Genomic DNA, 19189 nt, shown 5'->3' with positions numbered 1-19189 from the left:
GAAAGATAAAAAAGGAAACAAACCAAGTTATATGTTTATAAACGTTTCGTCTTCATTAAAAGAATTCTTTTGGCGGAATAAATTGAAGAAAATAATATACCAGTACAATACTTGGAAATATACATATAACGTTCTAAAGAGATTAATATTTTGTAACGTTATATAGCCGTTTATATATTAAAAAATGATGTGATGTAATTTATATTTGGGGGGATATATATGGCCGTTAAAATTCACATTTAAATTATAACGACCATATTTATTCTAAAACGTATACATATTACATCATATCTATTTTAAATATATTAACGGCTATATGACGTTTAAAAACATTACTCTTTTCACAACGCTATAAATTTTAGTCTGCGAAACTTTAATCTAGAATCGAACTTTTTGTTTTGTCTGGCCATGTTTCAGTTTGAAATGATAAAATATCTTTGGTTTGTCACGCTTAAGTCTGAAATGACATTTTTGAATGTGCCTTTTTCCTTCTTTGGTCGTTTTGTTTGTATGCAACGCTTCAGTTTGAAATAGAATTTTGGTTTATTTGCATTGCTTTCGTTTGAAAAAGCATATTTTTGTTGTGTGCATATATATATATATATATATATATATATATATATATATATATATATATATATAACTGATTTATGTCTGTGTGTGTGGAACCGTCTCTACAAAACTTCTCTGAATTTTTGTTCTGCAGACATGAGACTTTATATATAAGAAATTTCAACATATGGAACTATTTCAATTTGGTTTTAACCTGATAAAAATGGCGGTCAATCGGACAAAAGTGAAAAGGGAATACAATTAACATTGGTAGCAGTAAGTCGGCTAAATCTGTAACTTCTTCGCATGCGTTAATATACATTCACAGCTTTTAAAATTTAATATATCGGTCGATAGGTCAAACGTTACCTAACTAGGCTGAGGCGCGAAATATTTTGACTTGGACTCTAGCAGAAGGCACCCAAGTCATTTTTAAATCATTATTATTTATTGGGTACAATATAATAATAAATACGAAGTCCTCATGAATTAAAATATATTAAAGCGTATCTTATGACCGCGCAACGCAAGAAAGTCTGAACTTTAAAAAGTACATAGCAAGCATACCCGGTGAACCAAGTGCAAGTGAAATACAAACGATTGCACTGAAAGGGGCGGCTAGAATCCTGAAAAGATCTCTTGGTTGGACTCACTAAAATAGGGGTAAATGTCAGACATCTGGTTGGATGTCCCATCCCCTAGAAGAAAAAGTTTAAGAATTTTTCTTAGTTTATATCTAAAAGTAGCCATTTGGATGTATCTTTGAAAATCGGACCATATAAATTAATAAATATATATCAGATTGTCTTTCTTTTTTTATTATTAGAGATTATGTACTATTTTCTTTCTTTCTGCTCCCTGGGCGCTTATTGTAAGAAAGGAGTTATCTGCTCTTTGTTTTTTCTGCCCAAAATTGTTTTAGGACGTATTATTTTGTTTATTATTTTTTTTAATTATATTTTTATAAAATATTATTACGTGCATAAAAGTAAGTTATCTATACTATAAGTCTAGCTATACTGATGAGGAGTGAACTCCGAAACATGCATGTCTATAGATGACTTACTTTTATGCACGTAATAATAATAATAATAATAATAATAATAATAATAATAATATATATATATATATATATATATATATATATATATATATATATATATATATATATATATAATAGCATTTTTGGTCCACCCGCAAATACGCCTACACTATCATACAAATACACTGCGATTACTTTACACTTTTGAAACCCCTTCACTCACTTCGAAAATTTTACAATGTTTTATTTTTCATGAATAGCAGTCAATTTCAAAACATTTGTTTTGTTGTTGTTGTTGTTGTTGTTGTTGCTTGTTTGTTTGTTTTTTTGTTTTTTTTGTTTGTTTGTTTTTTTTGTCTTTTGCATATTTCGCGTATTTTTATTGGTACTGTATTGATGTTTTTAATAATAAAATTGCTACTGATGAAAATCATTACGATACGGTACGAATCAAAACGTTTTTTTTTTTTTTTTTCAACTGTCATAGCGTGATACCGGATGACCTTCTTCCAAAAAATGTCTGCTCTGAAATCCCACAAATATTTAAATGTATCGCCGGACAGTTCCATGCTCTCAGCCATCTTCATTTTTGTGCTCATCTCGAATCTCTCAGCTTAGGACATGTTTATTAGCACTTCCAGTTCCTTTTCTGCTTTTGGCAAATACCTACAGGTCGTGCATATACATGGGGTAGTTTATTCGTTTTTCATGTGATTAAACTTGTATTCAAGATGATGTTTTGGAATTATGCTTTTGATTGGCAAACAGGAACCCGGAAGATGCTGCTCTGTATTCTTATTTTTCATCTTTAATTCGTTTTCGTCATGGACTTCCTCTTTTTCTATCATCTATTATCATCATCATCATGGTCTTCATCAGTTTTATCATCATCATCATCATCATCATCATTATCGTCTTCATCATAACCATTGCTTCAACATCATGATCAGCATCATAGTCTTCTTTTTTTCTTCTTCTTTTATTATTTTTTTCTTCTTCATTTTCGTCTACTCGTCTTTTTTTTACATGGGGTCACCACTTATTAAGGCCACACGGCCACTCAGGGATAAGGGTTATTGCGTGTACAGTAATCAATGAGATAGTATTGTAGTAATCATTAATATTGGGGGTTTTGATATAGTGTCTTACTTAAGGGAGCGGTTTGTCAGGAGTTTGTTTATGTTGGACTTGAAGACGTCCAAGTTGTAGTTAGGTGGGAAACAGGCAAGCGGCAGAGAGTTCCACTGGCGTGCAGTTCTAAGAAAGAAGCTTTGCTCATGGAATCTACGTTTGGATTTAGTCACAGATAAACAGTGGGGAAAATTACTGACAGTAGTTTCAGACAGACGGGTGTTTCTCGTGAAAGATTGGCGAGGGGGGGGCGAGGGGTTTGAGCTCAGACGAGCACTTGCCATGGAAATAACGATAAAACAAAGACAGGCTCGCAACGTCTCTACTGTGGGAGATAGGTACAGGGAAGAGAAACGGGCATCCCCCACTAAACTACGAAGTCTATTTTGTACTCTGTCAAGGCAGGATAGGCTGTTTTTAGCAGCCCCTGCCCAGATGTGGCAGCAGTATTCCATCCTTGGACGTACTTGGCTATTATACAGATAGAGAATTGCATTAGTAGTGAGATATCTTCTGGAGCGGTAGAAGGATCCCACCATTTTCCCAGCGTCCCTGGCAACAGATTTGATGTACGTGTTCCATTTCAGATCAGGAGTAAAGGTCAAACCGAGAAGCTTGTCAAAACATGGAGCCTCCCCAAGACGAGAGCCATCCATTTCAATTGATGCCAGATGGGGATCAGAGCGTTTATGATGTAAAGATAGAAGCTTGGTTTTGGATGTATTAAAAGTGGCCAGCCAGCTTTTTCCCCATTGTACCACGCACTTAAGATCAGAGGAGAGAGAATTAGAGAGAACTTTGTCATTTACGGCCTTTGATGTGTTGCCATAGATGGTCGTGTCATCAGCATAGATGTCAATGAATGATTTAAGTATGTGTTTTGGGAGATCATTGATGTAGATCAGGAAGAGAGTTGGGCCCAGGATTGACCCCTGGAGAACTCCAGCATTAATACTGTGGGCCTCTGATTTCTGCCCATCAACCACTACTCTTATGAACCTATCAGAGAGAAGTGATTTAATGATTGAGAAAACATTTCCAGTAATACCGTAGCTGGAAATCTTATGAAGTAGGTCCTTATGCCATACCTTATCGAAGGCCTTCGATATGTCAAGAGAAATTGCCCTGGAAAGGAAACCTTTGTCAAGAGATTCGCTAATCCTATGTGTTATAACCGTTAGCAGCACATCTGCGGTAGATCTTGCAGAGCGGAAATCATATTGTGTGTCACTAAGAAGGTTGTTTCTGTTGAGGTGGTTGACTACTTCTTTATTCAATATTGATTCCAACAACTTACTCATGACACAGGAGACTTATTAGTCTGTACTGAAAGGGAGATGACTTTTCACCTGAATTCTTAAATACAGGGCATACTGATGAGGTTTTCCAGGAAAGCACTTCTCCTTAAGGCAACGCTTAAACAGTTTTGTAAGTATGGGGGCAAGTTCTGGTTGGAGCTTTTTCAGCACTATAACTGGAATGCCATCAGGGCCAGTTGCTGTACTGGAATCAAGGTTCTTGATTAGCTTGGCGACCTCGCGCACAGATATCTGTATGTTGCATAGCGTGTTGTCTGTTATAGGAGGAAATAGAGGGAGTTGATGGTCATTGTCGCATAGGGTAGAATTTCTTCAAGAACTCACATCTTCTCCCTTCATCATCATCATCGCCTTTTATAGTCACCATCGTTGTCACCATTATAATCATATAATAATTATTATTATTATTATTATTATTATTATTATTATTATTATTATTATTATTATTATTATTATTATTATTATTATTATTATTGGCTCACAAGGAGCTTTCACACAGGTAATAAAAGATCTCTGGTTCTGGAAGCTATGACAACAAGTCTCCCCAGATTTCCGTTAGTTTCCAGCTCTTTTCGATAACATTTGAAAATGAATTTGCATTATCGCAACAGCCGCTTACCATTGATTTCTCGCTAGCAGTGGCCATTGATCTCTACTGGAATTTGACTCGAACTCAAGCCTCCCCAAGATCCCAGTTCTCGTGGCACTTGTTCGTCAGAGGTTTGGTCAGCACTCTCTCCTCGGTCTCTTCATCCTACTTGAACCATCTCAACTATTTGGATCATTCTTTATTTTATTTTATTTTTTTGTGGGGGTAATTGGGTAATCGAGGACGTGGGTGAGGAGGTAGAGAACTTGTTGATACACAGCTTCAGTGTTATTATTATTATTATTATTATTATTATTATTATTATTATTATTATTATTATTATTATTATAATTACTATTATTACAATTATTATAATTATATTATAATTATTATTATATTATAATTATTATTATATTATAATTATTATATTATTATTATATTATTATTACTATTATTATTATTATTATTATATTATTATAATTATTATTATTATCATATTATTATAATTATTATAATCATATTATAATTATTATAATTATTATATTATTTATAATTATTATATTATTATATTATTTATAATTATTATATTATTATATTATATTATAATTATTATATTATATTATAATTATTATATTATTATATTATATTTAAATTATTATATTATTTATAATTATTATTATTATCATATTATAATTATTATTATTATTATCATATTATAATTATTATTATATTATAATTATTATATTATTATTATATTATTATTATTATAATTATTATCATATTATAATTATTATTTTTATAATTAGTATTATTATAATAATTATTATTATAATATAATTATTATTATTATAATTATTATTATATTATAATTATTATTATTGTTATTATTATAATTATAATTATTATTATGTTTATTATTATTATTATTTTATTACTATTATATTATAATTATTTTTATTATTGTAATTATTATTATTGATATTGTTATTAGTTTAATGATTAGTATTATTAGTAGTAGTAGTATTAGTATTATTATAATTATTATTATTATTATGATTATTATTATTGTTGTTATTATTATTATTAGTAGTAGTATTATAATTATTATTATATTATAATTGTTATTAATAATAAATTATAATTATTAATATTATAATTACTACTATTATTATATAACTAGCGGGAGTACCCGGCGTTGCCAGAGTGTTTGTTTCCGGGACGGGGGGGAGTTTTAAAAAATGTTATTGTAGGTAAGTAGGAAGGATCAAACCCGGCGTCATGAGTAAAAGTAGGAAAATAAAGTGTGAAAAAAAAAACATCTGCAACGTTAACAGTTCGGCCACCAAGAAAAGTCCATTCCAGTTGTTTAGGAAAAAAAAAAAACGACTACGGTAGGTCGGCGCGAACGTGAAAATATAATGTGAATTGTCCAGCACGCTAACCACTACGCCACAGAGCACTGCAGCTTAGTTTTGTGATTTTAAATAACTTCACATGAAAGAACCACGAAGCCAAACCGGTGTTCTCTTCTCAACTGTTCCTTGTGAACGATCCCCAAACGGTGTTAAGTGGTGGCAGGGGGAGGAGGAATTTATTAGAGAGAAAATATTTTACCACTTCCATTGATCTTAACCGATTTTGACCGTGACTTCTCAGCAGAAAAAGTATAGAAATCTAAGATTATCGAGGAATTTGAGAAATAATAAGCCTATAACACACCTCAGATATTGTTCTGCCGTTTGTGCATATTATATTTGCATGAAATATCTTGATTTTTAATCCTATTAATGTCAAAATCAGCGGGGAAAAATGAGTTCATTTTATTTATATAGAAGAAGATAGATAGAAAGAAAGAAGAAGATAGAAGATAGAATAGAAGAGATAATAATTATTATTATAATTATTATTATCATAGTTATTAGCATTGTTATTGTTGTTATTATTATTATTATTATTATTAGTAGTAGTAGTAGTAGTAGTAGTAGTAGTAGTAGTAGTAGTAGTAGTAGTAGTAGTAGTAGTAGTAGTATAAGAAAGAACATACCGATTACGGAACTTTACAGGCTTCTCTCTGCAGCGTCATACGTTATTGCGAATCGTCTGTGCTTAATACAGAAGAAAACGAGAGAAATGAAGGATAGAAGGCCACACTGGCAGAGGTGGCTTGAAGAAAGTATTAAACGGTGACGGAAAAACATTGGTAGAATCGAAGAAATAAGAAAAGGAGTAAAACTAAGACAGAAAGCTAAGGACGAGCTGGAAAGGAGATATAGATTGCTGGAAAAAGGAACCATGAGCGTTCTAACAATGTTGAAAGAGAAGGTCCACACTGGTGGTATGAAAATTCGGAACTTTGTTGGAAAAAGTGTTGCATTTCGGCAGAACAACCTTTTCCGGAACAATCAGTCTCAGCTGTATAAAGAATTAAATGGTAGTAAACAGGCGGGAAATAACAACACTCCAAATGCAAAAGATGCAAGGACGTTCTGGAGTGCGATTTGGTCTGTCGAAGGGCGATATAAATAAGAAGGCTAGCTGGTTGGGAGAGGTCAGAGAGAGGCTATCAGAAATGCAGCAGATGAAGAACGTTGAGATAACCATCGATGACGTTAAGGCTGGCATACGAAGGATGACAAACTGGAAGGCACCTGGTCCAGATGGAGTGATGGGCGTCTGGTTTAAACAGTTTCCATGCCTTTATCCACCTAAAGCTGTTGCCCTGAAAAGGGTTGTAGAGTCGGGAGATATCCCTGATTGGCTTGTGAAGGGAAGAACAACCCTGATTAGGAAAGATCCTGCAAAGGGAACAGATTTCAATAATTATAGACTAATTACATGCCTGCTATTGATGTGGAAACTGTTGAGTGGAATATTTGCGGAGAAAATTTATGAACATATTGAGAGTAATGGTGCTTTTCCTGACGAACAAAAGGTGTGCCGGAAAGGCTCGAGAGGTACCAAAGACCAACTACTAATTGATAAAGCATTAATGCAGGATGCGAAGAAGAAAAGGAATCTGAGCATAGCATGGCTTGATTACAGAAAGGCTTATGACATGGTTCCTCGTTCATGGATACGTGAAACACTATTGATGATGAAGGTTGCTGAGAATGTGGTAGGGGTTTTGGAGACAAGTATGACTCAATGAAAAACGGCGCTGACAGCAAACAGAGAGGAGATGGGGCATGTAAAGGAAATGGAGAGACTGGTAGAACTTGTGGGGACATACTCAGATGACATTGGGATGGAGTTTGGGATTAGTAAATGTGCGGTGCTGGTGATGAAAAGAGGAGTAATGGTTCATTCGAATGGAATAGTGCTGCCGAATGGAGAAATCATGAAAGAAATAGAAGATACAGGATATAAGTATTTGGGAATGTTGGAGGGTGTAGGCATAATGAACAGAAAAAAGAAAAAGTCAGGAAGGAGTATCTTAGAAAAGTGAAAATAATTGCAAAGTCGAAATTGTATGGAGGAAACCTACTGAAAGCGGTGAATGCATGGGTAGTCAGTGTTTTGAGATACAGTGCGGGAATTTTAGAATGGTCTTACAAGGATTTACATGCCAAGGATATAAAAACAAGAAATGTTTTAGCAATGGTTGGTATATTTCACATTCGAAATAGCGTAGCAAAGCTGTATCAAAAGAGGAAAGACGGGGGAAAGGATTGAAAAGTGTAAAAGATTGTGTTAGAACCGAGATGTCGTTGAAGGAGCATGTGGTTAGAAGTGAGGAGTGGATGCTTAAGGTTGTGGCGAATGAAGTGGAGGTATGTGAGACCAAGGCTGATTATGTGAAACGTATGGATAGAAAAAGGGCAGAGGAACTGACTAGGAAGAAAATGCATGGAAGATTCTTCCAGGTTATAGCAGAAGTGGCTGATGAAAGATCATGGCAATGGCTTAGAGCTGGGTATTTGGCTTAGAGTAGTGAAGCTTTTGTTTTTGCAGCACAAGAGCAGGTATTAGGAACACGATTGTTCAAAAAAGTGGTTCTAGAAAAGGAAGTTGCTGCAGAATGCCGGATTTGTGGTAAAACCTCAGAGTTAATTGCGTACCTTGCAGCAGGGTGTAGTGGACTGGCCCAGAGAATACCGCAAAAGACATGATCGCATGGGACTTCGGATATATTGGGAGGTGTGTAAGAAAGTTGGGGTGAAGTGTGCTGGAAAATGGTTTGAGGAGGTGCCTGATGACGTGAGAAAAAGTGAGGATGGCAAGGTAGAGGTATGGTGGGACAAAAGTGTCATAACGACCAAGCAATTGGAACATAATCGTCCGGATTTGGCCGTCATTGACAAGATCTCAAAAAACTGGCCGATTGTAGAATTTTCAGTACCCTGGGACAGAAATGTGAGAGAGAAGGAGAATGAGAAGTGGAGCAATTATGCTTCATTGGCCTTGGAAATAAGGTGTATACACGGGTTTAAAGCAGCTGTAGTTGGTACATTAGGAGTAGTATCAAGTCGTCTGGAAGAACAATTGAAAAAACTACAAATCTCCGATGTTTTAGGCGGCCTTCAGACCTCTGCAATTTTAGGTACCATCAACATCCTAAGGAAAACCCTTGATCTTTGAAGCTCCTTGTTTGAATTCGGGATTAAGGGAAATCCTCTAGAAATGAACCCCATCCTTTCCAGAGAGACGTTGATAAACGAAATCAGAATTATTCTTTTTCTTTTTTTACTCACTAGAAGTAGTTACACAATCCATCATCTTTGAAAACAACTTGTGATGTTCTCTGCAGTCTGAGCAACAATAAGTCTCCCACATTTATAGTACTCTCAACCTCTTTCGATAAAATTTGCAAAAGATTTTCCGTAATCGCAACAGCTGCTTACCATTGATTTCCCGTTAGCAGCGATCATTGGTTTTTACTGAAATTTGAGTGGCAATAAGCCTCCCTAAGGTCCCACTCCTCTTTGTACTCAACCTGCAGATGTCTGGCTAGTGCTTCCACTCCTCGATCTTTCCATCCTCCTTGATCCTCCTCACTTATTTCGGTGCCAGTCTATGGAGAAACAAAAAAAATAATTATATCTTGTCAGTTTTCATGATTCCATGCGATGTTACTTTGTGCTTTTCTTACGTAGCGATTTTTTTTGTGTGTGTGTGTGTCCAATTTGTGTATGTAAGTTGATGTGTGTTAGTCTCCTCATTCAAGGGTTTCCCTTTATATCTCTACAGCGTTCATTATTGTTATCCGTTGTATCTATCCGCCATCCCTCTGGATCCTATCTCTCTCATTCGTTTTGAAAAGTTTTGTTTTTCGGTACTACTACTACTACTACTACTACTACTACTACTACTACTACTACTATCATTATCATTATCTTATTATTTTTATTTTATTATTATTATCATTATTATTGTTGTTATTATTATTATTATTATTTATTATTATTATTATTATTATTATTATAATTGGTATTATTATTGTTATTATTATTTTATTATTATTGTTATTATTGTTATTTTTGTTATATTTTATTATTTTATTATTATTATTATTATTATTATTGCTATTATTATCGTTATTATTATTATTTTATTAGTTTTATTATTTTTATGATTTCATTATTATTATTATTGTTGTTGTTATTATGATTATCGTTATTATTATTATTTTATTATTATTATTATTTTATGATTCCATTATTGTTGTTATTATTATTATTATGATTATTATTATTATTATTTTATGATTTCATTATTGTTGTTGTTATTATTATTTTATTATTAATATTTTATTATTATTATTATTTTATTATTATTATTATTTTATTATTATTGGTGTTATTATTATTTTATTACTATTATTATGGTGTTATTATTAGTGTTGTTGTTGTTCGTTGTGTTTCTCTACTTTTTCTTCTTCGCTTTATCCTCTTTCTCCGTCTTCTTTTTCATGAACGCAATCTTCCCCCTTTATCGTCACCGTCGTCTTCATCATCACCATTATAATCGTCATCATAGTCTTCTACTTTTTTAATTATTATTATTATTATTATTATTATTATTATTATTATTATTATTATTATTAGCTTTGTTCTTTATCGTTTTCCTCTACTTTTTCTCTTTCTCTTTCTCCTTCTTCTTTGTCTTCTTTTTAATTAATGTATCGTCTTTCTCGACTTCTTTTTCTCCGTTCTCTTCTCCTTCTTCTTCGTCTTATTCTTCAAGAAAACACACATTTTCTTTCTTGGCTTTAAAACTGATATCACATAGTCTTCCGTTGCTACAATATGAACTCATCCATTATCCCTGAAACAAACGAAGAATACGTACAGCAATTCCATAAATATTGAATCTTCCGAAATAATTGCAGGTGCTTTTCCTTTCTGAGTTAAATATGTTCATATTATTATATAATAATATTTACTAGGGCAAATACATTAAGGACATTGCTAAGACTGCTGCAAATAAGATGGGTTCTCTCTATCGAGCTACTCACACCTGAGTGTCTCCTATACTTCGGCAAGGCCACCATTCGCATACCATGCATGGAGTATTGTTGCCACATCTGGGCTGGTGCATTTACCACTTACCTCTTCCACTTGAATAGGATCTAAAAAAGAGGGTATAATCTAATAGGTCCCACTTTGTCAACTCACCTCCAACCCCTGTCTCACCGCCGCTATGTTGCATCCCTGCGCCTGTTTTACAAATATTTTAATGGAATTTGCTCTGATGAACTTATTGCATTTGTGACCCCTCGGTGTACATATCCCCTTAAAAAACTGCTTTGCAACAAAATCCTACCTCTTCACTGGTTAGCTAGACTTTGGAATTCCTTTCCTACTACCTGCTTCCCTGACTGTATTGATGTGCAGAAGTTTTAATGTAACCTAGCCCTTTTAACCTAAAGCAACATCTTAATCTTTGCTAGGCATGACCCAAACAGTAGCCCTTTGCGATATGCCTTGTTAAAAAAAAATTTTAATAAATATCATAGATATTGTATTTCATGAAACATGTTCAAGTACAATTTGACAAAGATTTTCATGTGAGAGGAACGATCTCTAACAAACTACTCTGCCAATTTTGAGTCTACAGAGTTGAAATTTGATATATAGGGGATTTGAATCCGTGGAACAAATTCGATTTGATTTTTAGCCGTTAAAACCGTTGCTTTCCGGTCTTAATTGAAAACAATTGGGGCTTCGCAGGCATAATTCGTCTGAACGTTTTCTCCCTTGGCTTCAAAACCGATATCATATATTTTATTTTCTTACTACAAGCTGCACTTGTTGATTATTACGTGTCTCGACTTCCATTCTAAATGGTCCAAATCTCACCAAGCTGTATCGATTAAATGCATGCAAAGATGAGTAAATATTAAAGTTAATATTTACGCATTGCACGCCTATGTTTCTCTTTTATGAACTACTAGTATTTCAGCCCGGCGTTGCCCGGGTGTTGGGAGGTGCATTTTGAGAAAGAAAAAAAGCGGTCAATTTTTGTTTACTTTGACCCCTATTATGACCCCTGAACATTTATTGTTTTGTGCTCAAAACAAGTTATTAAGTTAGATCCATGTGCAAGGAGTCTATATCCAAACTCCCAAGTGTTTATATCCAAAATCGGCGGAGGAGTTTGGTAGAGTTATTAATGGTCAAATCGTTGAATTTTGACTCCTTAACAGCCAAATGTCTGGCCGAAGACGGATCACATAGATTTACTTAAATCTCAGTACGCTGTATATCAAATTTCGAGTCTGTAGACTGAAAATTGACAGAGTTATTGCCTAGGGAAATGTACACAGACACATAGACAGACAGACAGACACTTTCACTTTTATAGATACATTAGCATTTCATCCCGGCGTTTCCCGGGTGTTTGGATGTGTGTGTTGAGCAAAGAAAAAAAAAGTGGTAGTAGCAAGGCAGGCTCGAACCCGTACCGCGAAGGAGGAAAAGAACGGGGAACAAACTTGACGTCTATGCTGTTACGACCACCGCCAAACCGGAAACGACATTTTTTTAAAATTAAGGCTAAATTATCGAAAGGAGATGATAACTTTAAAAAATATCGGCGAAAAAAGCGCCCCCTCCCTGTAGAAAAAAGCCAAGTTTCAGGTGAAGATATTAATGTTTTTAGCCAATTTTTCGATATTTGTAATCTGAAAGGTCGAACTTCAAAAGGATACTGATCTTGAGAAAATCCGTCGCCTCTGTCGATGTTGGGCAGACATGCAAACGAACATACATACATACATACATACATACATACATACATACATACATTTATATATTGGTAACTAAAATTTTTCGACCCAAACTGATGAAAAAGCTGCCCCTATTTCTGAATACCCTTTATGTAAAATTTCAAATATTTTGACCAGAAATTGTCTGAGTAATTTGTTAGAGACCGCAGAGGTCAAATTTTTAAACTATTATGATCCCTTGACATTTATTGTTTTGGGCTCAAATTAAGTTATTAAGTTGGATCCATGTCTAAGGAACCTATATCTAAAATTTCAAGTGTTTAGACCCCAAATTTTCGGCGGAGTTTGGTAGAGTTCTCAAAGGTCAAATCGTTGAACTTTGACCACTTAATAGCCAAATTTCTTTCCGAAAACCAATCAGACCGATTTTTCCAAATCTCAGTAACCTGTATATCAAATTTCCAGTCTGTAGATTAAAAATTGGCAGAGTTATTCGTAAGGAAATGTACACAGACAGACAGACACACAGACTGCAGACACGTTCACTTTTATATATAGATAGATAAAAGCAACAAATGATGGAAATGATGAGGTGATGTCATCAATCTGGTTTTATTTTGTCTTCTAAACTTTAGACCCTCTAATCATATGACTACATTATTAATTTGTAGAATACAAACTGATCTGGAAATTAAATAGTCGTCCGTTAGTATATATATATATATATATATATATATATATATATATATATATATATATATATATATATATATATAACGCTGTTAACTTTGAACAAAATCATACGGTTTCTTCTTTAATATTATTTTAGATTATCTATTTTAATACTTATCGGAGGTATTACGAAACAAAACCTATCTAAGAACACTGATATACACATAAAGTCCATTTGTGTGAAATTTACTCCCCAAAATTAGCTCGGTTATATCAGAATCCATAAGGAACTCTCTCTCTCTCTCTCTCTCTCTCTCTCTCTTTCTTTCTCTCTCTCTCTCACACACATACACACGCACATACACACACGCGCGCGCGCAAAGTGCCCTTTTTTATATAAGTGGAGATATTTGTTTCGGTTTTATTTACTTTTTCATCTTGTATTTTTCTTTGCTTTTAGGTCGGCCTTCAAGAAGAAACAGAAGAACGAGATGCTGAAGCGAGCCTCCTTCAACATCCCTTCTTTCGTTCTTCATTACGTCATCAACGGGCAAGACTGGCCTGAGGGGGATGAAGTCTATCACAGCTGGATATCTGTTCCCACCCTGTTAATAAATGGCCGCGACGATAACTTCGCCACACTGGACGATGCTAAGCTCATGAAAGCGGTAAGACAGGCTGTATCTTTTTGGGGGCTTCGACATCTTCCGAAGGTTTAACACATTTACTAGTCAAACAAATGAGAGGATATAAATATGGATGCAATAGGAATGACACAATCTATTATATAAAGCGAAGTTTTCTGTATGTTTGTATGATTTTATGTCCAGTTAAAAGTCGAGAACCACTAAACAAATACCGACAAAGTTGGTTTACTTTGACCAGTGTTGCCCTGGATGAATTATATCGAAAACTTAGAAAAAAAAGTATTATTCTCTGGGAGTCAACTGGGTCTAGTTTTGTTAGAGAGGGTTGTTTTTTCAGTGTACGGTTCTGGTTTTGAAATAAAATGCCGACATATTCCCCGAGAATCTATCAGCTAACGTCTGTGTGTTTGTTTATTTGTATGTATGTTTGCCAAAAACTTTTGGTAGACGCGTCGGAACGTGCGAAACCGGTATCGTTTTAAACCTCACACTTTCGGACGACAAATATCGAAAAATTGGCCAAAAACATTCATTCCTTCACCCTCAACTTGGCAGTTTGCTACAAAGAGGGGTCACTTTTTTCGCCGATATTTTCGAAAGTTATCCTCTCTTTTCGATTGACTGGCCTTAATTTTGACGTTCGCCACTTCCTGTTTTGCGATGGACGCAACGGTAAATCCGTCACGTTTTTTTTTTCAAGTGCGTTTCCTCCTTCGCGGTACCGGTTCGAGCCTGTCTGCCTGCCTACTACGACTTATTTTTTATTTTTTTTATTTTTTTGCTCAACACACACCTCAACACACCCGAGCAATGCCTGACACCCAGGCTAGTACATTATATAAAGGCGTATATCTCCAGCTGAAGATGAATTAACTGTGAAGCGGGGAAAGAATGAAATAAAAAGGCGGGAAGGAAGAACATGAGGAGAAAAGATAGAGAAAAAGTAAAGTAGAACTATATTTTGTTTTGAAACAAATCGGTAAAGTTGGAAGTTATTATCTTAGCGACATTAGATTAACCATCAATTATGTAAATCCGTTTCATTTTAACATGTGTGAAAGGTGATAACGTACGTATTAATATCAAGTGACTTAGCGTATTATTGTATAGATTGTATTAATATGTTTTTATCATATTTTTTTCTATTTGCAGACCATTCATGGATCGAAGCTGGAAATAGTGGATGAGGCAAGTCATATGGTTATGTTGGAGGCTCCTGACAAAGTAAACAGGCTTATTTTGGACTTTATCTGCTCTCGTGGGTCCCACAAATTACCCGACGTAAAAGAGTCAGCTGAGGAAGGTCACGAGAGCCCAATGAGGGTGACCCAGGCGTGCAGTTACAGCGGCGACGGCGGAGGCGGCGGTAGTGGAAAACTCATCCATCCCCTCTATCTACCACAGAACACACACCAACACTATCATGATTATCGTGCGCAGGGGGTTCGATCTGGGACACCGAACCGGTCCCCAAGCCCGAAAATAATGCTCAACCAACCCGACGTTCTAAATGATTCACAAGCGCCTGTAATGATGTTGCCTGAAGAGAGTCTGAATTTGACGCAACCGCCAGAAGTCGATATGTACGCGCCTACGTACGACAACATGGCGCCCTGGTCGAAAATCAAGCACAGATCTAGCTACGATAACGCGAGTTACGAATCGGACGAATCCAGCGAAGAATATTACTATTACAAAGACCAATACGGTAACCATCACTACGTTAGCGCTAAGGAATACGCCCGGCAATTTCCGAACAGTCAAACGCCGCCTGGCGAATCCAGAGCGAGTGATATCAATATGGATTTATCTACGGTTGATATACCGGCATTCGAAGATATCTCTCTCGATCAGTCGACACCGATGGATGAGACCTTGACAGAAGAGGATAGCAACTCGGATTATAATTCTGTAAACGGATACCCCGTTGAGCTCGACGCTAACTATCCCGTTGATTTTAATGACGATGATAGTGCTGGGTATATGGTTTCGCGAGAAAGGCAATATTCCAATTCGCAATGTGAGTCGATGGAGGAAAACGTGGTCTACGAACGGTCGGGAAATATGGATGTGGTCAGCGATAATCCGTCGTCAGCATACTCGATTCCAGAATTACAATTTTGCGAAGAATGTATACGAAACGGTAACACAGAGAGGACGACGATCTGTGATAAATGTATCGAATTGAACATTGTCCCACTCGAACATAGGACGCAGCAGACGACCAGTTGCACCCGTCGCCAGTCGGTAACTCTGGCCTTAGGGCGACAAAGGAGCGATTCTCTTGACTATCTCGGTCAGGAGCAATTGATTATTATCACGTGCTATGACCCAGCCGAGGAAGAAAAGATAAGCATCTCGTCGTCAGTGGACGATATACGTAGTGGACCAAGACAACGCTCGAAAAACCAAGCGACTAATCAAAACGTCACACGTCGTAACCAACGCTCGAGTCCAACGGAATCGGAAGATGTAATACGCAGAAAGTCGCCTTCGTTACCCACTCTTAACGAGCAACAAGAAGAGTGCTCCCCTAGAAGCGTCCCCGCCAAAAAGGGGAAACTCCATAAAGACGACTTGTTCAGAAGCTTACATTCAGAGCTTCTAGCTAAAGTCAACAAACGCAATAGCCTGACGAAATCTGGAACGACTCCAGAGATTGAGAAGAAAAGAGCGGATGCCAACATTTCGCTTGGCACAGAGCCAGCCTCCGACGAAGGGATCGTAAGCCGCAAAAACTCCTTTTTGGAATCTAAAAAACTCATGGAACAACACTTTGCAAAAACTGCCTTCAAAATGCCTGCATTACCCTCAAGTCGGGGTAGTTCCCCTTGTGAAGGACCGACAAACAAGAAACCCCCTAAACCTTTAGGCCCTAAACCCCAACGTAGAAACACGTCTTGCACGTTAAAACAAGAGCAGTCAGAAGTTATGACGGAAAGTAGTCCATCTTTCTTACAGTCAAAACGAACTATTCATGAACACTTTTCGAAGATCGGTCTCGGTAGTCCAATGACCCGTCCGTATTCATCACCCAATTTATCCAGCTTTAGACCCAGTAGCCATATAAATGGAGCTTCTCCACAAAGAGAAAGTCAGCCATCGATTCCTTCTTCGCCGACTTTGACTCAAACGTTAACCAAATCTGAAGAAATCTTAACCCCTGACCGGAAGAAATCAATCGAAGACGGTTCGAGCTCTCGCCGTCTTAGTATAACTGAATGGGCACAAAGACATATCAGGCGAGTTACTGAGTTGACATCTTCCGAAAGTTCCGTCGTTTCAGAAGAAACGACCGAGTCCGCAAATTCCGCATCGCGTTCAACAACTTGTGAGTCAGATAGTCCGGTTTCAAGTTCACTCAGCGTTCGTGATTGGGCTGAGAGGCATTTGAAGAGGATTGCGGGATCCGTTTCAGCGACGAGTTCGCCTTCTCTAACAAGACCGGAACCGAAAGCAGAACCGGAAACGGAACAGAAAGTGGAACAGGAACCAGAAGTGAAAGAGAACATTTCACCAAGACGTTCTCCGACAAAGGAAATAGTCGATGATGCAATGTCACCGACCAAAACCTCTTTGAGCCTTAGCGATTGGGCTGAGAGACATTTAAAGATAGTCGCCGGTAAAATTCAACCTCCATCTCCTGTTTCAGTGCAAAACGATACAAATTTATTACAGAAAGAACTCCCCAGGCAGGAAACCGATACTCCTCTCATGCTTGACAATTGGGCGAAAAGACATCTACAGAGAATCGCTGAAAGATCAAAACCGATCGAACACGAAAAGGGGATTATTGATCCCGGTACAAAAGAAATATCGGACCAAGGTACAACCGAAAAGGACACCGTGCCGTTAGAAACCCGTGAAACACAATCTCTTTCCCTTACAGAATGGGCTGAACGTCACGTGAGGAAGACAAGAGAACTAAAGATAAGTTCTCCAAAGCCATCTTACACCAAACTTGAAGATTCTGAATCTAGAAAAGAAATCTCCGTGGTTCAAACACCGGGGAAAATTGCACAAAAGATCGGAAAAACATCATCCAACACCTTGAACGAATGGGCTGAACGACATGTTCGTCGGATTGCCGAACAAAAGCTCGTCGCTGACATGGACAAGGATGGATCATGTAGCGAAGCAGGGGGTAGTGATCATCTAAAAAAGGAGATATCTGCGGCAGAAACGTCTGTTAATAGTCCTGATGAGTCGAGGAGTTCATCAGTCTGTGCGCATTTACAGGATACTTCAACAGAAACCAACAAGAAAATCTCATCTACCGTGCGTGATGCGGAAGCCGCTGGTGAAGGCAACAAAGATAGTAGCGAAAACCATGGCAAGAAAACAGAAAATAATCGTGCCCTAGATGTCTTGACATCTAACCCTAACTTTAACCTTAATCCTCCTGGTGCGAACGAAAAATATGGAAATGAAAACAAAGACAACAAAAAAGACACCATTTGTGCTGTTGATGTCTCGACGTCTAACCCTAACCCTAACCCTAACCCTAACCCTAACCCTAGCCCTAACCCAAACCCAAACTCTAACCCTAACCCTAACCCTAACCCCAACCCAAATCCAAACTCTAACCCTAACCCTAACTCTAACACTAACCCTAACCCTAACCCCAACCCAAACCCAAGCTCTAACCCTAACCCTAACTCTAACCCTAACCCAAACCCTAACCCCAACTCAAGCTCTAACCCTAACCCTAACCCTAACCAAAACCCAACCTCTAACCCCAACCCTAACTCCAATCCTAACCCTAACCCTAACCCAAACTCTAACCCTAACCCTAACCCAAACTCTAACCCTAACCCTAACCCAAACTCTAACCCTAACCCTAACCCTAACTCTAACCCTAACCCAAACCCTAACCCCAACCCAAGCTCTAACCCTAACCCTAACCCTAACCCAAACCCAAACTCTAACCCTAACCCTAACTCTAACCCTAACCCTAACCCTAACCCAAACCCAAACTCTAACCCTAACCCTAACTCTAACCCTAACCTTAACTCTAACCCTAACCCAAACTCTAACCCTAACCCTAACCCAAACTCTAACCCTAACCCT

General features: G+C 36.7%; 1 protein-coding gene across 2 annotated transcripts in view; it reads left to right on the top strand.

The window, feature by feature from the left end:
* The window catches only part of LOC145249759 (uncharacterized), a 336280-nt gene that overhangs the window by 315569 nt on the left and 1522 nt on the right, over positions 1–19189 (top strand). For both annotated transcript variants that reach the window (XM_080111680.1, XM_080111679.1), the window contains exons 5-6: positions 13933–14140; positions 15272–19189. The exon at positions 15272–19189 is cut by the window's right edge and continues 1522 nt beyond it. In XM_080111680.1, the coding sequence (XP_079967806.1) occupies positions 13933–14140; positions 15272–19189 (4126 nt within the window). The remainder of the gene's footprint in view (positions 1–13932; positions 14141–15271) is intronic.

Source organism: Euprymna scolopes, chromosome 28 (genome assembly GCF_053919585.1).
Source record: "Euprymna scolopes isolate OS-2025 chromosome 28, ASM5391958v1, whole genome shotgun sequence".
Lineage (NCBI taxonomy): Eukaryota > Metazoa > Mollusca > Cephalopoda > Sepiida > Sepiolidae > Euprymna > Euprymna scolopes.
Note: the sequence above shows the minus strand (reverse complement) of the source record. Positions and strands in the feature narration are given on the sequence as shown.